Source organism: Xenopus tropicalis, chromosome 2, assembly GCF_000004195.4.
Source record: "Xenopus tropicalis strain Nigerian chromosome 2, UCB_Xtro_10.0, whole genome shotgun sequence".
Classification (NCBI taxonomy): domain Eukaryota; kingdom Metazoa; phylum Chordata; class Amphibia; order Anura; family Pipidae; genus Xenopus; species Xenopus tropicalis.
This window is the reverse complement of record NC_030678.2, coordinates 66,157,157-66,181,685: the sequence shown is the minus strand read 5'-3', so window position 1 is coordinate 66,181,685 and position 24,529 is coordinate 66,157,157. Positions and strand designations below refer to the sequence as shown.

Here is a 24,529-nt window from a genome sequence, read left to right as displayed (position 1 = left end):
AGTTGGCGTACAAATTTATGAAGATCGACATAGAGTTCAAATCTATTTGGACCTGTGCTGGGTGCAAATTTAAGACCCTTTTTTAATAATTGAGTTTCATGTACTGTTAATGATCTATCAGAGAGATTAAAGATGGATGTCTGTTTTAACGCCGATAATCTCTTTTTCTCCTGAACCCTGTGTCCTGCCCTAGTTCCTCGATATGATCTGCTCCCCTCTTTGTGCCCCTTGGAACAGGAAACGAATGAAAATCCCTAGTTTCCTTCCCCTGAGGGGATGGAGCTATAGCAGGATTTCTCCAATATCTCTGGAGACACCGATTTGATTGCTGAATGGGACAAGATTTTGGATGACTGCTCCTTTAAACTAATGAGCATTCTTATTGAATATAGAGATAGAAGATTAGGGAGGGTGGGTAAGGAGATTACCAATATACAGGATAAACTTAACAAATATAGTGAGGATGAAAATTGTAAGAAGTTAAACCAGAACATTATGGCACGTTGTGAATCTCATGAAAAGACAGTTGTGAACCGCAAAAAGGGAAAACTGACACGTGACTATAGGGATTATCATGACGGTCGACCTACAAAACTATCCTACAATAAATCCACACATAGTGAATCACATCGTGAACAGGACCACTATATTAAGGGGCGGACTCATGCTCCAAAGAGACAAGCTAATAAGATTCCTTTTCGTACTACTCCAGATAGTCGAGGAACTCCTAAGAGTAACTATCTAATTGCCCATCCCAACCGCTTCAGCCCCATTAGTACTGACACATCCCACTGTCCTAACCCCTCGAGCACATATACATCTATTAATCCATCGTCCGCTAGAAATCCTGCTATAGCTCCATCCCCTCAGGGGAAGGAAACTAGGGATTTTCATTCGTTTCCTGTTCCAAGGGGCACAAAGAGGGGAGCAAATCATATCGAGGAACTAGGGCAGGACACAGGGTTCAGGAGAAAAAGAGATTATCGGCGTTAAAACAGACATCCATCTTTAATCTCTCTGATAGATCATTAACAGTACATGAAACTCAATTATTAAAAAAGGGTCTTAAATTTGCACCCAGCACAGGTCCAAATAGATTTGAACTCTATGTCGATCTTCATAAATTTGTACACCAACTGACCCTTAAAAGATATCATACGGCACAGACACCGATTACTACTGTTAGTACCACTTCAGACTTATCCCCTACAAAAAGTTTTAACTGTTATAGAAAAACCAATTTTTATCCAAGGGAGAGTCAAGGTGAACACATTAAAATGTATCACAAATTAGTTCAAAAGGACTTTGATGATCTGTTTAGTAATACCCATAATCTCAAGAGTAACCTGACACATAGTGAGAAAAAAGCTTTACAATCTATGATGAAAGATCAAAGTATAGTTATTAAACAAGCAGATAAGGGGGGGGGGATAATCATTCAGAATAAACAGGATTACTTCACTGAAGCAGAGAGAATCCTGGGAGACATAGATACATATGAGAAATTAACTACAGACCCTACCACCAAATTCATGGGTGAATTAGAATTATTATTGGGAGATGCCAAGAAAACCGGAATTATAGGGGATAGAGAATATAACTTTCTTTTTCCAAAATTTCCGAGATTAGCTTTGTATTATCATCTTCCGAAAATACACAAAGATGCTATGAATCCACCTGGGAGACCCATCATATCGGGAATAGACTCCTTGACCAGTAACCTTTCAGATTTTGTGGATCACTTTTTACAGGATATAGTTATCAAACAAAAATCTTACTTATGTGACACTAGAGATCTATTGAAGAAAATAAATAATATAGAGTGGAAAGACAATTACTGTTGGATTACCTGTGATGTCAGCTCTTTATATACTAATATTCCACATGGGAGGGGAATTGACTCTATTCGTAAAAAGTTGGATTTAGAAAGTAATTTACCATCAACATTCCAAACTTTTCTATTGGACAGCATATCATTCATCTTGACACATAACTATTTCAATTTCAATAGTATATTTTATTTACAGAAACAAGGCACAGCCATGGGCAGTAAATTTGCCCCTGCATATGCAAATCTGTACATGGCAGTGTGGGAGGATGATTTCATTTGGGGCTCATCTAGATTTAGTGAACATATTATCCTATATACTAGATATATCGATGATTTACTCTTTATTTGGAATGGCCCCCAAGGTCTTTTGGAATCTTTTATCGCACACATTAACACCAACACCTTTAACCTCAAATTTACCTCAGAGATACATCCCAATACCATTAATTTTTTGGATCTGACTCTTTTTTGTGAGAACAACAAGATAGAAACTAGACTGTATCGGAAACCAACTGACCGTAATGGTCTTTTACATGCATCCAGTAGCCACCATACCCAATGCATTAGAAACATTCCTAAAGGGCAATTCTTGAGGGCAAAAAGGAATTGCTCTAAAGTAGATGACTATCAACGTGAGTGTCACATTCTTGAAAGTAGGTTCCTGGAGAAGGGATATAAAAAATCCTGGCTCCAGGAGGCCAGACATAAAATAGATAATATCAATAGGGATCTTCTTCTGCAGCCCCAAAAGTCTAAAAAGAATATTCTGCCTAAATGTAACTTCTACACCAGGTTCAATTCGTCAGCTTACAACATTAGAAACATTATTCAACGACACTGGAATGTGATTTTGGCTGATCCCATTTTAAAAGAGTGTTGCAAATCAAAGCCACAAATTTACTTTAAAAAATCACAGACTTTGAATAATATGTTGGCTCCCTCGAAGGTATGGAATCGCCAGGAACATAAGAGGCACTTGAATCCATTTGGTTTAAAGGGCACATACAAGTGTGGAAAGAAAAAGTGTGCATCTTGCACCTTTGTTGCCCCCAAGAATTATAGCATTACAGATATACCCCCAATCAAAATTTTCATTAATTGCCGTTCCATATATGTGATATACTTATTAATTTGTCCATGTAAAAAGCTATACGTTGGGAGAACAATCAGGTCAGTAGGCACTAGGATTGGGGAACATGTACGCAATATTAGGGCAGGCAAAATCAATCATAGTGTTCCCCGACACTTTAAGTCAACACACAATTGTGATCCAAAGGGTTTGGTTTTTATTGGTTTAGAACAAATACCGGCCAATATTAGGGGTGGGGATCGTTTCATCAAACTCAGACAACGTGAGACTTATTGGATCTTCAAGTTGAACACGTTACAACCCTTGGGTCTTAACATTGACTTAGATCTGGCGGCTTTCTAAATACAGAGAGAGAGAGAGATATTTTGTTATTGGGTTATCCTATACTTTTTATGTTCCCTCTTGTCACTGTCCCATTACATGTCCCAGCTCAACTATTTCCCATGTCCCTTTGTCCTTGTATGGTTAGATTTGTACATGTTTTTAGCAACCCTTTATGCAGTAGTATTACAATATTTATATATTTTGTCCATTTTATAGGTTTCCTGAAGCACTTTCTATGTACTTCATTTACACTATTTAGTTATAGGCCTTTTGCAACACTTGTATTATGTAGAGTTACTTTATATGCATGTTTCTAATTTACAATAGCGTTAACAATAGCTGCAGTCCTAGCGTCTCCTAGGTTACGCGTCCTTTATTTAGTGAGCGGCTCCCTCTATAGATAGCTCGCTTAACAACTGCAGCCCAAGCGTCTCCTGGGTTACGCGTCCCTTACTTGGTTAGTGGCTCCCTGGGTTTAGTGCACGTGTCATTGTTTTGTGTTGCTATGACTACGTGTCTTCGCCTCAGCGAGTCACACTTCCGGTTCCGGGTCTAACGCGTCTCCAAGGTGACGTATACCTTCTTGGGCTAGTGACCACCCCCACTTTAGGTGTGACATCAGCGTCACTATTACTATGCGGTTTGATACTTACACTTCCGGTTTCATACCGGTGTTGCCGCTTTGGGTTAATTAACCTTGTTTACAACATGGTTTATAAGGCCATTGTTGGGACATTTCCTGTTTGCTCCTGAGGAAGCGTGCAGTCAGCACGCGAAACGCGTTGAGCTACCATTGACTCTTCTTCTGTTCCATGTTTTTACATTTCTACTACATTGTAAGTAGCCTGCACTGTTCAGGATTTTAATATAATAAACGTTTTTACACTATATTTTGCCTTGTTCTCCATCCCATATATATTGTGTGACTGGATCCCTCTTCTATCAATGCCCGGTTGGGATGATTCTACATGCTTCTTTATAAGTTGCTCTGGTGAGCAGATATAGATTCTATATTAGCCTATGGTATTGGGGTCACTTTACCTAAGCATTGGTGTTTTAATTAAGCACACACCTCCTTAATCAATTTTTCGATTTCTTTATTATATTGATCTGCACTATATATTTCATTTTTATTTTTATGCGCTTCCACCAACACTACTGCACATATACTTTGAGGCTCATCTTAAGGGGAGCTGACATCAGGAGGAAGCAGCATTGACCTTTTACTACATTGAAGATTCACATGCACGGATTTCTCATCAAGAAGCGCTGGGTTCAGGAGTGTTCATCCACTCCATAATAACTATACTTAATGGAGACATTACACTAGAAGATATAAGTGAAGCCATCAAAACCCTGAAATCAGGAAAGGGCCCATACCACAGTTAAAAATCTTATTCAATTATATCGCCCAAGGCAAGAGTATAGCCCCAGAATTACTAGCAGCACACATCACACTAATCCCAAAACCCAATGAAGACCCACTACACCCCAAACACTATCGCGCCATTTCCCTCCTGAACCTAGACCTTAAAATACTTACCTCAATCCTATCTAAGAGACTGTCAGCACTACTCCCCAAAATAGTACACAAAGATCAGGTAGGATTTATACCCTTTAGACAAGCAGGAGACAACATTAGGAAAATACTAAATATTATATTTAAAGCTAAAAAGACAAACACACAAATGGGAATCCTGGCATTAGATATAGAAAAAGCCTTTGACTCCCTCAATTGGGATTACCTAGAAGCAGTACTGCAATCAATAGGAATACAAGGCCCATTCACAAAAATTCTACAAACATACTACTCTACTCCCACAGCCACGCTAAAATTACCCACATCTACACTACAAAACTTTGAGATACAAAAGGGCACAAGACAGGGGTGCCCACTGTCCCCAGCACTATTCGCACCAATACTATAGGGCAGCAAGATGTGCCCAAATTGCGGCAATATACGGGGGAAAATTAACTCCACTATGGGCCGAAATGGAATCTGCCCTTATACAACCAACTTCACTAACAAGCTTAGTCTGGAACCCGCCCCAAGACCTCAAAATACACAAAGACCTTTCACAAATAACCCACCAAATGCTACAGCTAGGGAACACACTTAGATACAAATATGGACTGGCATCAAAACCCTCGGGACTGACCCCGATATGGGGAAATAACCTTTTCACACCAGGATATAATAATGACTCATTCCAGTGGTGGATACAACAAGGAATAACATATGCACATCAACTAACAGATGGAGCAAAACCACTATAGCTAACCCAGATAATACAAAAACTCAAGGTACCAAAAACCGAACACTACCGGGCAATACAAATAACTCATTTTGTACAGCAACTATGGGGGAAAAAGAAAACACAAAACACACAGATGGAAATTATCTGCGAGAACCACCAATGGGCAGGAAAACCCTCTCTATGCTATACTACTACCTAAACCATATGCACACAAATAATAAACTACAACATATGAAGAACTGGGAACACAACCTTGGAACAGAACTGCCTCAAGAAATATGGCTCAAAACATCTTTAAAGGGAGCTATAATGTAACCATACTGGAAACTTCGCTTAAACTATTCCATAGGATGTACTATGTTCCTGAGAGACTTTCCCATATATATTCAACATCCTCACCACTCTGCTTCAGGAAATGTGCCACACGAGGCACCATGTGGCATATATGGTGGACCTGCCCAACGGTCCAAGAACTATGGACAAAAGTGGCCACTATTCTTTCTAAATTGTTCCACACAGACATCTCCCCATGCCCCAAAGTAATGCTTTTAGGGCACAAACTACAAAACCTCAACAAACCGGCCCAACGCCTTACACAGCAAATATGTATGGCAACAAGGATCCATATCGCAGCCCAATGGAAGTTGAATTTATTACATATCGAAAAGGTTCTGGAAAAAATTGAGTAAATACATACAAACGAAATCCTCAAATACCAACTGGAAAATGAAACGGAACTTTATTTACAGATATGGGACACCTGGATATTAAATAAAGATAACCTCTCTTGATCACTAAGCTATGGGTAGGGACCCCTCCTAACCTGACAGAAAACAAAAGATAACTGAAGGAGAACCTGATCTGTTAGCAACAAATTACTCACACTAACATAGAAACCTAGAGCCCAAAAAGTTATATTAATATATATTCCCCCTCATTACCACCCCCCACTTCCCCCTCTTTTTTTTTTTCTCCCCTTCCTCTCCTTCCCCCTTACTATTATTACTGTAATGAAAACGAATACGTAAACAAGATGACATACCTAATAAATAACATGCTATGTTTGTAAAACATGTCAAAAATCAACAAAAAAAAAAGAGATTTGATGTGTAATTGCCAAACCTCTTCACTTAATTCAGGATTCATTGATATCTGCCATAGTGATGATAGACTGGTGAATTGCTAATGTGATGCTGCCATTCTTACAGTTACATAGTTACATAGGATTGGAAAAAGACACAAGTGAACCCAGCAAGCACAAACATTTACTGACCTATCTATACACTCATAAACCATATATACCAACATCAATACTAATTGTAGATTTTATTATCACAATAGCCTTGGATATTATGCTTGTTCAAGAAATTATCCAAGCCCCTCTTAAAGGCATCAACAGAATCTGCCATCACAACATCACTCGGAAAAGCATTTCACAACCTCACTACCCTCACCGTAAAAAAACCACCTACGCTGCTTCAAATTAAAGTTCCATTACTCTAATCTAAAGGGGTGGCCTCTGGTGCGCTGAATGTTTTTATGTGAAAAAAGAACATCCCCTATCTGTCTATAATTCCCTCTAATGTACTTGTACAGAGTAATTATGTCCCCTAGCAAGCGCCTTTTTTTCAGGTAAAATATCCCGAACCTTGACAGTCTAAACTCATAACCTCTAACCTTCTTATTTACTGGAGCCCAAAACTGCACTGCATACTTAAGGTGAGGGCCTAACAGGGGTCTATAAAGAGGAATGCCTTGAGGTAATGCCCTTTTTATGCAAGACTGCACTTTATTTGCTTAAGTAGCCATTGAATGACAAAAATTCCCCAGATCCTTCTCAATTAAGGAAACCTCCAACACACTACCATTCAGTGTGTAACTTGCATTTAAATTATTCCTACAAAAGTGCATAACATTGATCCTCATTTTCCATTTTTCTGCCCAGTTTTCCAATTTTCAGGTTAAGACATAGTGAGGACAGAACAGTGAAACAATGGCTGCACAGCGGGCAGAGCAAGTTAGGAGCTACTGCAAGCAGAAGCAATATTCAAATTCAGCCGCTACTACTAATTCATGGTAGGACAAAGAAGCCAGAACAGCTACAGCACGCTAGACTTCTCCACTGTTGCATAATGTCACAGAAGCAGACACCCACAATAATAACCAGGTCACAACCATAATGGCTTCATCTGTCATCAATGCAGCCGCAATTGCCTGCACAAAAGCAGAAGTAGCCAAGACCTTTGTAGAAAAGGAGATGAAGGCAAAAATGGAGTGGGCATGCCTGGAAGCAGAAAGAGTGCTCTTAGAAGTGAAAGAAAAATAGAAAGTGAATGCCTAGAAGCCAAAAGAAAACTAGAAAGTAAGCTCCTAGAAGCATAAAGGAAAATATAAAGTGATCATCTAGTAGCATTTATAGAGAAGCTCATCATAGAGAAGGAAGCTGCAGCAGCCATAGCTGAAGTGGAAGCTCTAGAGACATTTATATATCCTGACAGCAAAAAACACAGCTGGATGCCTGATCTAGAGATTGAGGCCCAGGACCTGCTGCAGCGCACCTCTGAGTTTGTGCACCAGTAGTCCAAGCAGGACACAGATGCTCTTTCAGCACAAGAATTAGGTCAATGTGCTACACGTGAGCCTGATCAAGAAGGCTATATGACTCAATGTCAGCAGTAAGTTGCGAGTGCACCAAAGAGGAAAAGCGATCAAGCTTATGGTACCCAAGTCAACTAAATACCCAAATGGTATGTCACAAATCAGCAGGAGAACCTCCAGACAGTTATGATTACACAATACTTCACACTATTACAATCATCCACCTAACTATCCTGGTACCAATCAGTCTACAATGGACTTTGCTAAGTTCTTTACCCAGCGTGAGCTAAACACCAAAGGATTTTTAAAGTTTAATGACAGCCCAGAAGGCTTCACAGCCTGGCAATCTTCCTTTTAAAACACTTTCAGAGACTTAGACCCCACATACAGTAAGGAGATAGACCTCTAATCAAATACTTAGGAAATGAATCAGAAGAGCATGACAGCAGGATCAGGGTGATCAACATAAACCACCCAGAGACTGGTCTTAAAATTATCTGGCACAGCAAGTGTAATGGCTAAGCAGAGGTAAAAGAGAATGCACTTTTCAAATGAATTAATGATTGAATTGATTGACTTACTACAGATATAAAAGAATTGATGATTTACCTAAAATATCTAATAATGGTTACCAAAAACTTAGAGGACTAATTAACCTGTTAATGGAACTGCATGTAGCCAGAACTAAAGGAGACTTACCAAGACTTGCATTCCTTGACACAGCCAGAGGTACCCATATTGCAAAAGATACCCTACAACTTGCAGGAATGGTGGATTGCACATGGGTCTAAATTCGAACAAGAAACAATGTCACATTTTTTCCCTTCACTGTTTTTGTGGATATTGTATACCAGCAAGCCAAGAACCCACTCTGCCCCATTCTGCCAACGTCTAACACACTAAGCACACTAAGCTCTTAGGAGGAAACAAAGAACAAAAATCCTGGTCAGCAGAGTCCTACCACCAAAAGCCTCACCCTCGTTTGAAATGCAGAGCCTTCAGAGGCAAGCCCATACAGGACCACAACACCTTCTTATATCACAATAAAGTTTTACACACCAGTTGTAGCAATGCACCATGTGCACTTGAAATGTTTAATGCACTTAATCCCTAAACTTGACCCTATGGCTTATATAATGCTTCTGCTTAGGAGGGATATCCTATGGGTCCACAAAGCAAGGGACCAGATAAATGGCCCTTACAATGCAACTTATGCTCTAAAGCTAGATCTTGGATGTGTCATAGGTGATGTATGCATGGGAGATGTAAACAGGCCAACCAATATCAACATTCTGTATACTAATACATTGTTTGATTGAAGATATTTAAAGTAACACTAAATAACTTCTAACCAACTTCTTAGGAAGCCATTGTTGTGAGCTCTATCACTAAGGATAAAGATCTGGGTAGCTCCACTTCCTTTGAAACCACACAGACGTTGGCTTACTAGAGAAGAAACACTCAAACATTTTAACTTCATTCACTTGTACATTCCAAAAGAAACCAGAGATGAGAGAAGAGTTTTTTACATTCATGCGAAAGATATTTGAAAATGGTCATGCAGAAATTGCTCCTAATATTAAAAGAGAAGAAGAATACTGGTACTTGCCAATCTTTGGAGTATACCACCCAAAGAAGCCAGATCAGATCAGAGTTGTGTTTGATTCCAGTAACAAATATGACAGAGTTTTTGTAAATGATGTACTTTTAACAGGTCCTGACCTCAACAACAAATTCTTTGGAGTACTCAAATGCTTCCGCAAAGATCCTATTGCCTTCATTCAGACACCCAGCAAATGTTCCATAGCTTCCTTGTGAGAGAAGATATTAGGAACTTCTTCAGATTCTTCTGGTTAAGAAGAATTGTGCACAACTGTGTTAGTGAAAATGGCTGACCTTCAACTAAGTGAGGCTGAATGCTACACCGATAGCAAAGTTGTGTTGGGCTGCATCTGTAATGAAACAAGAAGTAGCAGCCATCATGAATGCCAGACCTTTGACCTCAATAGCCAATGATCCCTTCTTACTTACACCATCAACCTTGCTTATTCAAAAGGTTAACACCATTGAAGATCCTTTAGATACTAGAGTGTTCCCAAGTGAAGATGGGAAAGTCTGAAAAGTGGAGACCAAGGTCTCAAGGCAGAATTATTATTATTATTTATATAGTGCCATCAATTTACACAGCGCTTTACAGAATAGAGGGGTACAAAAGACATAATAGTTAACATGTACATATAAACAATACACAAGAATGGTTTGCAGTTACATTGGATGACAATCGGAGACACTAGGGGGAGGGCCCTGCTCGCAGGAGCTTACATTCTAAAAGGGAGGGCTGAGACATAAGGTCAGGGTAACTAGCATGGTGTTGGAGTTCATGTCGGTGTGTAAAGTGACAGTATGTGCAGAGTGAGAGGAGGAAACCAGTGGTTAGCGAATGTTTGGGGGGTTTAGGTTATAGGCTTGAGTGAAAAGGTGAGTTTTAAAAGACCGTTTAAAGTTTTGGAGAGTCTGACAGTGCCTAATGGGATGGGGAAGAGCGCTCCAGAGGATGGGTGAGAAGTGCGTGAGAAGTCCTGGATGCGAGAGTGAGAGGAGGTGATGAGTGAGGAGGATAGAAGGATGCCGTGTGTAGAGCGAAGGTTACGGCTGGGGGTGTACTTGGAGATTAGGGTGGTTAAATAGAGTGGTGTGGCACCAGTGAGTGCTTTGAAGGGGAGTTCAAGAATCTTCAACTGAATCCTGTACGTGACAGGTAGCCAGTGCAAGAATTGGCAGAGAGGTGCGGCACTTGAGGAGCGGGAGGAGAGGTGTATAAGTCTGGCAGCACTGTTCATGATGGATTGGAGTGGGGATAGGTAAGATAGGGGAAGCCCACAGAGCAGTGAGTTGCAGTAGTCTAAGCGAGATATGACGAGGACAAGATGAGAATTTTGTCTCATGAGTGAGGTTGAGTGCGTGCAATGTTTTTGAGGTGGAACTGACAGGATTTAGAGAGTGTTTGAATGTGGGAGTGAAAGAGAGTGCAGAGTCAAATGTGACTCCTAGACAGGGAGCTTGTGGAATATTTTCCACGCAGACAGTGATGTCAGGCAGGGAAACGGAGTTGGAGGGTGGGAAGATGACCAGCTCGGTTTTGACCATGTTGATTTTTAGGTGGCGAGAGGATATGAATGCAGAAATTGCAGTTAGGCTAGGAGTGAGGGCAGGTCTGGGGAAGAAAGGTATCATCTGCATATAAATGATAGTAAAATCCAAAGGAGCTAAATAGTTGACCCAGCCCAGTGATGTAGATTGAAAATAGAAGGGGTCCAAGAACAGAGCCTTGAGGTAAACCAACTGAGAGAGGCTGAGGAGTGGAGGTGGAGGCTGAATGGGAGACACTGAAGGAAAGGTTGGAAAGATAGGAGTAGATCCAAGATAGAGCCTTATCTTGAATCCCCAGTGAGGATAGAATATGGAGCAAGAGAGAATGATCGACAGTGTCAAAAGCTGCAGAAAGATCAAGCAGGATTAAGAGAGCGTAGTGGCCATTTGCTTTGTCAGCGAGTAAGTCATTCACTACTTTAGTGAGGGCAGTTTCTGTAGATTGGTGGGGGGCGGAAGCCAGACTGAAAAGAGTCAAGTAGGGAGTTAGATGTTAGATAAGGTGTGAGTTTGTTATGTACATGTTTTCAAGCAGTTTTGAGGAGAAAGGGAGTAGAGAGATTGGGCGATAGTTAGTGGGGAGTGTAGGATCCTGAGAAGGCTTTTTAGGTGAAGGGAGACTGTCTCCTCGGTAAGCACAGGAAAGGATGCAAGAAAAGTAGCAGCTGAGGGAATGTATGATAGTGTGATGTTCTTAGGGTTTTGATTTATTTCTGTGTGGATTTTTTTAATTTTGTCTATGAAATAGCTAGCAAAGTCCTCAGAAGTGATGGAGGTGGCAGTAGGTTTGGTGGGTGTATGTAGAAGGGAGTTGAAAGTATTGAACAGTTGTTTGGGGTTGTTAGATTGTGCGGATATGAGATTGGCGAAGTAGGACTGCTTTGCAGAGGACAAAGCATCTCTGTAGTTGTGTAATGCATTTTTGTAGTGGTCGAAATTAGACCTGGAGTTGTTTTCTTCTCCAGTAGCATTCAAGCCTGCGGGACTGCCTTTGGAGTTGTTTTGTGAGCTTAGTGTGCCAGGGTTGTGTGTTGGTGCGACGTGGGTGGTGCATGGAGAGGGGAGCAAAATTGTCCAAGACAGTGCTGATTATGTGGTTGTAGAAAGATGCAGCAGGTTCAGGGTCAGTGAATGAAGAGATAGAGGAGAGGACAGGCTGTAGAGTTGATGAAAATTGTTGAAGATTAATGTGATGAAGGTTCTTTCATCTGGCAGTAGGATTTGGAGGAGGAAGAGTGGTGTGCGAGAGAGAGTGTAAGGAGATGGTGATATTGGGGATATTGAAGTCACCCATAATTATAGCAGGGATGGATGTCAGAAGACAGGAATGATAGGAGCCAGGCCGAAAAATCATCTAGAAATTTAGAAGTAGCTCCTGGAGGGTGGTAGATCATTGCAACCTGTAAAACAAATGGGGAATAGATCCTAATTGCATGGACTTCAAAAGAGTTTAAGGTGAGGGATGGTATTTGAGCAATGGGCTGGAATGAGCAATGCTCGGACAGTAAAATACCAACCTCACCTCCATATCTATTGCCAGCTCAGTGATGCCTAGAAACTGGAAGCCCCTGTATATGAAGAGGTCATGCACGGCAGCTGGTTTGTTACAAACTGAGCGTGCATTCCATAGGGCACATGCTATTGGTGCAGGAGTGGCTGGGATGATTGGGATGTTGATGAGGTTGTTAGTGTTATGACCCTTTTGGAGGCGTGCAGAGTGAGAATTTAAAGGAGAGCAGGAATTGGGGGTAGGGTAGGTGTAGGAGCTTGGGTGGGGGGCCTGGATTTGGAGAGATATCCCCTGCTTCCAGGAGGAGGAGAAGTGTAAAGCTGGCCATACACGCGCAGATCCGCTCGCTTGGCATTCTGACACTGTCCAGATTGCACCTTCACTTCTTCCCTCTCCCTCCCTCTGCTCTCACAAACTGCTCTCATTTCTGAGATCTCTCACTCCTTCACCCCACACTACCAAACACAAGCCCAGAGCATTCAAATCCTGCTCACATCGCCTCTCTTTAAGGTCCCCATACACGGGCCAAGCAAAGCAAGCGGACCTTCACCGTTATCCCCACCTATGGGTGGCGATATCGGGGAGGCATGTAGGCGAATTCGATCGTTTGGCCCTGGGGCCAAACGATCGAATTCTGCACGAATTCTGCAACGAGCCGATGCGGTCCCCGATCCGACTGGATTTTCTAACCTGGCCGATTGATATCTGGCCAATTTCAGCCCAGATATCGGTCGGCCAGGCCCCTCGGTTCTGCCCCTACACGGGCCGATAAGCTGCCGAATCGGTCCAAGGGACCGATATCGGCAGCTATAATTGGCCCGTGTATGGGGACCTTAAAGAGAGGAGATGTGAGCAGGATTTGAATGCTCTGGGCTTGTGTTTGGTAGTATGGGGTGAAGGAGTGAGAGATCTCAGAAATGAGAGCAGTTCGTGAGAGCAGAGGGAGGGAGAAGGAAGAAGTGAAGGTGCAATCTGGACAGTGTTAGAATGAGACTAAACTTTTTCTTAAAACCAATATCTGAACTAATCCTATTGATCTGGTCCAGAGAACTTTAAAATGGGTGGTATCTTACAAAATCAGACGGAGATTGTTATGACTCCAGCACTGTTTTGTTGTGCTGCCTACTGGTTTATTTAAATTGTATAACTTTGATTGCTTTGAGATTGTTGATATATAAGTAAAAGTGGTAATTTTTGTGTTCTGAAACTTTATCTTAGTATACTGTATAACTGTTTATGTGCAGTATACTCATGGCTCATCAGTTATTGCCCAGGCATCTAAAGGTATTCGGAAACTCAGTATAGATTTTTTGTCTTTTTGTGCTAATATTCTTAATTAAAGGGGAAGGAAAGGCTAAGTCACTTGGGGGTGCTAAAATGTTAAGCACCCCCAAGTGACTTGAATCGCTTACCTCGTACCCCGGGCTGGTGCCCCTATTAGGAGAAAACCGCACCAGCCCGGGGCACCTGGGGCGATGCGCTTCCTCCTTCCGCCTTCCTTTCCCCTAGACTCCGAGTCCGGTGCATGCGCAGTAGAGTGAAAAAGCCGACTTCTCTGTTAAAGTTCGGCTTTTCACTCTACTGCGCATTCGCGCGCAGCGAGAGAGGAAGGAGGAAGCGATCGCTGCTACCGCGGGCTGGTGCTGTTCTCTCTGTACAGGGGCACCAGCCCGGGGTAGAAGGTAAGCGATCTAAGTCACTTGGGGGTGCCTAACATTTTGGCACCCCCAAGTGACTTAGCCTTTCCTTCTTCTTTAAATCCCTTTTAAGTTAATCAAATTGATATTCATACAAACTTAATATAAACATAGTTATCACTTGAGATTCAGTTTCCTTACTCTAAAACACTAAGTGAATATTTTTAACAGGTATTGCGGGGACACCAGTGACATTCAATGAAAATGGAGATGCTCCAGGACGCTATGAAATCTATCAGTACCAGATCAACAATGGCAGCACAGAATACAGAGTTATTGGACAGTGGGCAGATCATTTGCACCTAAAGGCAAGTATATTTAAACAGTATAGAAAACAATTACCATATTTATATTGGCTTTAATATAAGACGAGATTTTAAGAAACGTAATCAAGTTATACAGCATAACAGTACACATTAACAAATAAAGTTGTAATTAAAAAAAAAAAATTAGACATAGCTGACTATGGTGATACAGTATGCTGTATGGCTACAATTTAGTATGGCCCTACCCTGTTCCTTAGTGGTGATACAAATAGAAATATGGACAACATCTGTACATGAATATAGAATTATTATTACATTTATTATATTTCCTGCAGTGCTGTACATCAAGATACATAATAATTAACAAATTAATACATTAGATAATGTGGGCCTTGCATGCAAGGGCTTACATTCTATAGGGGAGGAGATAATTGATACACAAGGTATGAATGATGTGGATATGGCAGAAGTATATGTTGGAGAAATATTGTAATTTTATGACTGTTAGTAAGAACATAATCTTGTTCTCCCTTCGGTGGGAGTAGAAGCAGCCTGGGGAGCGGGACTTTGGAGAAGAGGTCTTTGAAACTGTGGTGTCAAGATCGGCTGGAATCTTTTGCCACAATCATTATTACTTGGTGTTTTCTATGGCGAGTGTCAACCTCCAGCTGTTCAGAGAGATCTTTGAAACTAGATTGTCCTGTAGGTTGTCAGACAATCCCTGATAAAAGGCTGCCATAAGCCTCATTATTCCAGGTGGTTTCTGCAGCTAGTGTTTAGAATTCTATGGCATACTGGCTAGCACTGCAGTTTTCTTGATCGATCTGCATTAAACGTAATGAGGCAGTAGCAACAGGGGTAGGGGCATCAAAGACAGTCTGGAAGGCCTTAGCATAATTGGCATTCATCACCTTATTTTGTTCAGATGCGTAGTGTGAAGGTTGAAGTTCAAATTGTATTAGACACTGGTTTACAAACTCGCTGCAAGCCTGTGGATTCCTGCTGTATCATGGGTGGGAGAGGTATACAGGGCTTCTTGGGAGAACTCACAGTAGGTGGTGCAACTGCTGTGACTGAAGAAGCACTGGGAACCGGAGCAGTGGCAAGAAGACAGGAGAGTAAGGCCTCCAGAACTTGTCGTTTAGGTGCCTGTTGTGGTTCATAGGCCTCCATGTGAGATGCCACGTTACTTAAAGATCGGACGGAGCTTTCTCAGTAGGGTACATTCATGATCACTGAAATAGAATATAGGTATTTATTCTGACATAGAGGTACACATACAGTATATTCTTCTTTCCTTTTATATTGTCTTTTGACCCCACTCCCTATAGTTTCCTTTCCCTATAAGTCTCTTTTATTTTTGTTACTCCCACTCTCTCCACAGTCACTTCTTTCTTTCGTATATTTTTCCCTCCAGTGTCATAAGGGCTTCCCCTGAAAAGCACGACTTTTTTTTCAGATGAATGTGTTAAACTTTCTTTTTCAGATGAAAGTGTTAATTTAGAATCAGGTCATGGGTAACTGTGATATGATTGATACGAGCAGTTTACTTTCAGCTAGTAAAGCAATTTCATTTAAGTTGACTATAGTCTATAAAACCTACAGTATATAGTACCTGTCCCTAAGGAGAGCAAGGCCTGCCTACTTCTTTGCATTGATTGGTACATTTTACAGTCTGTAAAGATTGTTGTGCTCTGATTGGGATTCTTCACGGAGAAAGCTCCAATTAGACTACAGCTGATTTGTGCAGCATCAGAGTTTTCCACCTTTTTCACCATAACCAGACATTCAATAAGGGAGACTTTTTTTTCTTTTTCCTCTGAGGTGTCAAGCAGGTTTGGGGGGCTTAGCCACAGTATTGAATGTGCTCCAAGCATCAGCCATAAAAACTAGAGGAGAACTGATCATATGGTACACATTAAGGGTATCTAATACATACCAAGCCATGCATCTCTCAGTGAAGGGGCTGAAATGCAGTGACAAACCCCCTATACTCCTTTCCCTAGCACTTACACACAATGCAACTTAGTGATAGAAGGAAGAAGTTGTAGAGCAGAACTATGCAGCATGTTTCGGCATTCTTACCCTTTACCAAGCAGCCAAAAATACACAACCTTTTAAAGACAATCCATTTAGCATTAATTAACGCCCTTTTTTATTATAATACATATCCGAAAGAAGTTAAAAGTGTATGAAACGGAAGGGGACTGCTCGCAGACAAACATTTTGGAGGCTAGCCTTCCATTCATAGTCCATATTATCCACAGTTCAGTCAAATCCAAGAAATCACTCCAGCCTGGGAACAACCCTTACAACGGATCTACCCAATAGAGCATGCCAAACATATAGAATGCACGTATATTTAGATTAGGTTACCTCAAATTGAATGTATATCTTACCATGAGTGCTTTGATTCTAACTAGAGCAGCGAAATTATGTGGATATAAGAACACAGGATTATAAAATTATACAGAGTTATAAAAAAAAACTGCATACTCCAAGCATCATTAAGTACATACAGAGCAAGACTATTTCTTTTCACAGCCTCATGTTGTAACAAGATTTTATGTATATGACCACCTCTTACTGGATAGTTAATTATCTTTAGTACCTGCCACCGGAACTGGAACTGATTAAGTTGGACTTCATTAAAGTGGTGGGACACTACTATGTCTGTACTAGTTTTTTCTTTAAAATTCTGAATGTTCTTTAATCCTGCTTTTTACTGATATATTAGTCTGGCCAACATAAATTTTACCACATGGGCATCTGAGCAAGTAACCTACCTGTTCACAGGTGGCAAAACACTTGAGGAAAATCTTGTACCCTTTTGTAGATGACTGATGTTGTTTTCTTTGATAACCCTGTAAGATAGGCCAATAATATCTAATAATGTTCTCCAGTTTCTTACTGAAATCACAAACACCATCTGATTTTCTCTAGTTGCTTTAACCTTTCTAATGGTAAAAAGGTGTTTTCTTGGTATAGCGCGTACTTCCTCCCTAATTATACTCAGGTATAACAAATTCAGCACGACGGACCTGATGGTACTTACTATTGAGGCGTGCAGCTAGCAGACCTGAAGTCCTCAATCGATTCTGTGGAAGGTTACATCGTAGAAAGCAAGGGAGAAAGTGAAAGTCCTTAAGGAACAAGCAGATATATCGCATCAACAAAATCACTGAACGCAAGCAGCATAAGTCCAATCGAGACTTGGAGGATTACCAACAAGACAGTGTATATACCTGGAAAAGGAAGTATCATACACATCAGTACATCACAGGAGGTCAGCAAAGCATACAGACACTCAAGGTCCAGTTCCCATAGAAGCAATGTGCATCGACTATAAGAAGAAGCAGATCAGATAATGGAAAAAGAAGAGGTATCTCTACCTCCTCTGTATTGGCCTCTACCTCTTTTTTAGAAGGGTAGAAAAGAAAGGAAAAAGGAGACAGCACCAGCACCAAGCCCAACCCAAGAGCACCAATACAGAGAGACAAGTATCCTCAGCAGAACAGACAACTGTGGAGGTAAGCAGCCTTGTAATTAAAATCTCTTTCATTGAATTTACTGCTGCTGAACTCTTTTTACTTAACAAAGTATTGGGTTTTTTCCCTACTATAAAAGTGACTTTACTTACTGGGAAATTGTTTTTTTGAAAATTCACTTGGTTGTTAAGGTTAAAAATGTGCTTCCTAGAGGAAGATAAGCCTAGTTCTCAGAAAACCCTACTTGATAACCTTAAAAATCCAAGTACTTACATCATACCTCCCAAACGTCCCTATTCTCGCGAGACAGTCCCTCTTTCGACAGATCAACCTGCAGTCCCGGATTCTTACTGAAAAGTCCATTTCCCTTTGACCTTTTTTAGCAAAACTGTAATAACACATAAAACAAGACCCCAAAACCCCCAGAAGTGTGTTCAAACTTTAAATAACCTGCAAAAGTTAGTCAAATAGGAGTGGTAATTAGGGGGTGTAGTCGAAATAATGGGCGTGGTCAAAACATGTCTTTGTCCCTCTTTCTGTTTTTAAAAATATTGGGAGGTATGCTTACATGCCTGCTGTTAATAGTGTTGCTGTTGACACATTTGAACAAGTTGTAATCTCAGAAGCCCTAAAAGTATGGGAGGGCTCACAAAATGCCCTGAAAAGAAAAAAATGCATTGTAGTCATAACTATAAAAAAAAGCTCATAAAGAAAATGCGATTGTGGTAATGCATACCAGTAGCTATATAAAGGAAGCTGAGAGACAGCTCAATGTCCCTGGGCATTATGAGAAAATTATCCAACACATGATATTAAAAAGGCAATTGAAGTTCTAGAGACTTCTAGAGGCATTCAATAATTAGTGTTTTGCCCCCTGTGACATTAAACATGTAGTTTACTTGCTCAAATGTCGATGTGGCTAAATTTAAGTTGCCCAGAGTAATAGTCCAGTAAAAAGCAGGATTAAAGAACACAAGGGGAACATTCAAAATTTTAAAGAAAAAACTCGTACAAACACAATCAGTCCCAACTTCGGTGGCAGAGAACATAATTAACTATCCAGTAAGGGGTGGTAATGTAAATAAAATCTTGTTATAGCGTGAGGTTGTATTAATAAGGGAATTGAATAGTCTTGGCTCTAATGTTTGGAGTTTCAAGTGTGTTCTATAACTGTGTGCTAATTTTGTGTTCTTTTATCCACAGATAATTTTGCTGCTCTAGTTAAAATTGAAGCTATGCATGGTAAGATTTACATTTAATTTGAGGCAGCCTAATCTAAATGTACATGGATTTTATATGTTTGGTGTGCACTATTGGGTAGACCCATTGGACTGGACTTGCAGCACTTACAGACTTTATGCACATTGGATTCTTTACTAACTAATGGATTGATCTGTGGATAATATGGACTATGTGTTGAAGGGTAGGCTCCAAAATGTTTGCCTTTGAGCAGTCCCTGTCAATTTCATAAACTTTTAATTTTCTTTTGGATGATAAGGAAGTGGGAGGGTCCAGTTAATTCATGCTAATTGGATTGTCTTCAAAATGTTGTGTATGTTTGGCTATGTTATACCCTTGATAAATCGCCTAAAACATGTAGTATTGTGCACTATGAATAAAATAATTGCAGCATAGCTCTGCCCTCCAGCTTCCTCCATTTTTTCACTAAGTCTTAAAGAAGGGTGATAACCTTATGTTATTTGAATGGACCGCCTCCTCAGGGTGGTATCAATTACAAATCTTTACTCGCCAGATTATTGCTGTTTGTATAGATCTCTGCTGGTTTGCAAGTGTGGTACTGCTACCAGCTGCTCAAGAATGGGGGCCAACAATCTGTTCCTATCATGTCCCCTTTATATAGAACATCCTGCCACTGCTGGCTTCCACATCAGTCATCCCTCCTCTCCATCCTCCTCTTTTTTGGTTGCTCCCCGCTGAGAATTGCGCATCTGCACCTTCTGCGCTCTCCATCTCGACACTCACAGTAGAACTGCACAAAATGGCGTTAGTCATGCGGTACACAGCGAGTTACGCTTACGTGCAGAATATCGCATGCGAAATATTAATGCGCGCTGTGGATAATACTGCACACTGCGGAAAATAATGCACAAAATCGCTCGTCATCAGATAAATAATGCCAAAGAACATTGCTTCTTAATTATGACAAGTGTCCTTTTAGTGAATCGATCGTTATGTCCCAAAAAATAAGAAGTATTTTTTTAACGCATGCTTATAAATATCACTCGTTTTATCAACCTTTAGTGAATTGGCTGCTATATGTGTTACCATCAGACAATAGTTTTTGGCACATTTCTAAATAATTTACCTTATCCATAATAACTGTATCTCCTCCCTTGTCAGCAATCTTAATTATTATAGATTTGTCTTTCCTTAACTTCTTTAAGGCTGCTTTCTCAATTCTTGTTAAGTTCTAAGCAACTCTGTTATTGTTATTTTCATAACTCTCTTAATATACATAGTAATATAGTAAGTTGGGTTGAAAAAAGACATACGTCCATCACGTTCAACCATAATGCCTATATATAACCTGCCTAACTACTAGTTGATCCAGAGGAAGGCAAAAAACCCCATCTGAAGCCTCTCTAATTTGCCGCAGAGGGGAAAAAATTCCTTCCTGACTCCAAGATGGCAATCGGACCAGTCCCTGGATCAACTTGTACTAAGAGCTATCTCCCATAACCCTGTATTCCCTCACTTGCTAAGAATCCATCCAGCCCCTTCTTAAAGCTATATAATGTATCAGCCAGTACGACTGATTCAGGGAGGGAATTCCACAACTTCACAGCTCTCACTGTAAAAAATCCTTTCCGAATATTTAAACGGAACCTCCCTTCTTCTAAACGGAGTGGATGCCCTCGTGTCCGTCGGAAGGACCTACTGGTAAATAAAACATTAGAAAGGTTATTATATGATCCCTTTATATATTTATACATAGTTATCATGTCACCTCTTAAGCGCCTCTTCTCCAGTGTAGTGTAGCTTTATTAAGTCTTTCTTTATCAGTCCTTCATATATCCGCACATAATTACCCTTGTCTTTAGTGGAGACATATTCAGAATTTTTTTAAGAGAAGTATGAATAAAACAATTATTCGTTCTGGGTAAAGGTTCTCTGGTTTAAAAATTGGTTTCTATATAATTATTTTTGGCAAATGCTTTTTTTAGCATAATTTTCCTAATTAATTTTTCTGTATCTATGAACATTCCACATTTGCTTACTGTGTTAGTGGGTGTATAATTTAACCCATTTGCCAAAACATTTACTTAATCGTGTGTAAGTATGTTAAGTATGTTTTACTTAAATTAAATATACCCTTTTCCATTAGTGATTTAGATTTGAGCTTCCCCCCTGCTTTCTTTCCTCTTTTTGTGCATCTCTCTGTCCCTGGATAGTTACTTTTCTCTGATTTCTTAGCTCCAGGGAGCTTACAAATTGTGTGGAAAATTGTTTGTATCCCTGCTCTGTTCTGATCTGTGGTGGTTCCTTGTATTTCCCTTTGTGTCTCCCATTGTGTCCTTTTCCTAAAAACTAATTCTCATTGTTATTTTCATAATTATTTTTATGTTTGTATTTTGGAATGGATTGCAGAGTTTGTTTATTATAGTTCTTTGGTCCAAACCTGATTCTTTTTCTCTAATTTCTACTTCCCCTTTATTCCATTATTGTATTTTAAATAGGGAAGGTGGAGTTCTCCTTTTACTCCAATTTTTCACATGACCAGAGCTATAGTCTTCCAAATTTCTTTTAAATTTTATTTGTTTAGTTTCTGTCCTGTTCCCATCACTGTGAGAAGTGAATCAACAAGCAGTTTACTCGCCCTTCAATCACCACACTGTATAAGTTTTGAACTTGTTTAATGATGATGATCAAAATAAGGTAGAACTGTAGTTACAAATATTACAATGGTATCAGAATACATTCTGGGTACATAAAATACAGATGAAATAGAATAGAAGCATTTATAAACATCTGATATGCATTATACAGTCCTAGTGGGGCCTAACAGGTGGCTACTAAGGGAGAAATAGTGACTCACAAATTACAACCAAAATGCACATAACCGCAAAATACATAGCATATAATAAGCAGACATCAAACAGAATGTAAACATGCCAACAATGCTTGGATAGGCCTGCTTCAAGATGAGGTGCTGATATCACTAGCCCTAGCAAAGTGTGGTTGTTACAACAGAAATGGCTGCTTCCTCCCAGCTCCAGAAAGCAATGCAGACAGAGGTGTCACACGGAATATCAAAATAAATAATAAACAGCTGCAAGGACACAGTACTAGAAATGGCCAGAGGAGAGGGGGGGGGGGGGGGACGTGCAAGGATACATAAAGACCAATACATATAAGGAATTGTTACATATGAAGAAATTTGCAACACTTAAGAATTGTTATATCTAAAATGTGGGCAGAACTCCTGCTGTGGCAGCACACTCCCCGCCTGGTATCTATAAGAGATACAATTTAACCTAAACCTTGAAGGTCACTCCTAAGAAGGTAAAAGCAAGACTAGTTATATGACTGGTCTAACAAACAAAACTGAACTTCCTTCTTTTGTGAGTTTTACCTCTACCTTACGGACCCTACCATCCTCGTCAGGGAAAGTCTTGGTCACTTGACCCATGGGCCACTTAATCTGCCTGGATTGGTGATTATTCAGTACAATGGTACCTGGCTGGATATTAAGCCTGTCTGACTGCCACTTCTACTGCAGAGTAGACAGATATTGTTTACACCATCTGTCCCAAAAGACCTTGGCCAGGCTCTGAACTTGCCTCCATTGGCATTTGTAGAGGTCTTTGCTGTTAAATTCTTCAGAAAGCACAGAATTAGATGCAAACTTCTGTGTTAGTAAAATTGCTGGGGTAAGCACTTGTGGGTCCTCAGGATCAGATGAAACTGGTGTCAAGGGTCTTGAGTTTACAATAGCAGTCATCTCTGCCATCATTGTGACTAGAACTTCATGGGTAAGCTTAGAAGGTTTTTGGTCCTTGTGCCCTGGACTTGATTGTTGACAAACACATAAAATCTTTTTTTCTCAGTGAAATAGCTGACAATGTCTATGTTCAAGTCAATTTCTGTCGTTATAAATGTGGCGATGTCCACAGCAAGGACTGCAGCACAGAACTCTAGCCATAGAATAGTGAGATCTAGACATGGGGCTAGTTTTGCCTTTCCTAAGACAAATCCAAGGTGAGCCTCTCCTTTGACGTCAACTACCATTAAGTAGGCTACCACTGCTATCGCCTGTACAGAGGCATCTGAAAACATGCAGAGTTCTTTGTACTGAGCATTAGAGCAGGAAATTGGAACATAAGGTCTAGATACCTGGATCTGTTCAAGTGCTGGAGGGATTCTCGCCAGTTTTCCCACTGTTTCACCCCAAGAACTGTTGCATCCCAGTTCTTGGGGTCTGCTGTAAGGTCACAAAGAAGAGCTTTTCCTCTAATGGTAACTGCTGCAACTATTCCCAGAGGGTCATACACACTGTTCATCGTAGAGAGGACTCCTCGATGAGTGAAAGGGTTTCCCTCAAGTGACACTTGGAATGTCAAAACATTGTATTTAAGATCCCAGTAAATGCCGAGACTTCTCTGGATGGGCAAGGTATCAGTGGTGAAACCAAAGTCTCTCAAATCACTTGCCCAATCTTCAGAATGGAAGGCCATCATGACTTCACTGCTGTTAGATGCTATCTTATATAGATGAAGGTTGGAGCATGCAAGCATCTCTCTTGTCCTTTTCAAGAGGTCAATGGCCTGTGTTGTAGTGGGTACCGTTTTTAATCCATCGTCAACGTAAAAGTCTCTTTCGACAAATCATCTAGCGTCTGCACCAAACTCTTTCTCTTCTTCACGTGCAGCGCATTTGAGGCCAAATATAGCTATTGCTGGTGAAGGGCTGTTGCCAAAAATATGCACTTTCATCTGCCATTTAATGATATCCTGTGCCTGGTCATTATCCTTGTAACAGAATCTAAAAAGTTCTCAGGTCTGACTACAAAACAGTGAAACATTTGAGCAATGCCAGCCACAAAGGCAATAACATCTTTCTGAAAGCTGAGCAACACCCCAAGGAGATTGTTGTTGAAGTCTGGGCCCTTTAGGAAGACATCGTGAGAGATGCACTGAGTACTTGAATCGAAGACCACCCTAATCTGCAGAGGTTTTTTTGGGTGATATACTCTGAAGAGGGACAGATACCAGGGCTCTTCCTCTGTACTCAGGGGTGGCACTACTTCTGCATGGCCATTTTGCATCACTTTCTCCATGAATGCAAAGAAATGTTCC

At 40.5% G+C, this 24,529-nt stretch overlaps 1 protein-coding gene across 1 annotated transcript in view; it reads left to right on the top strand.

Moving 5' to 3' along the window:
• grm4 (glutamate receptor, metabotropic 4) overlaps positions 1–24,529 on the top strand; it is a 469,811-nt gene that overhangs the window by 339,647 nt on the left and 105,635 nt on the right. The window contains exon 8 of the mRNA XM_031896847.1: positions 14,630–14,766. Coding sequence (XP_031752707.1) covers positions 14,630–14,766 — 137 coding nt within the window. The remainder of the gene's footprint in view (positions 1–14,629; positions 14,767–24,529) is intronic.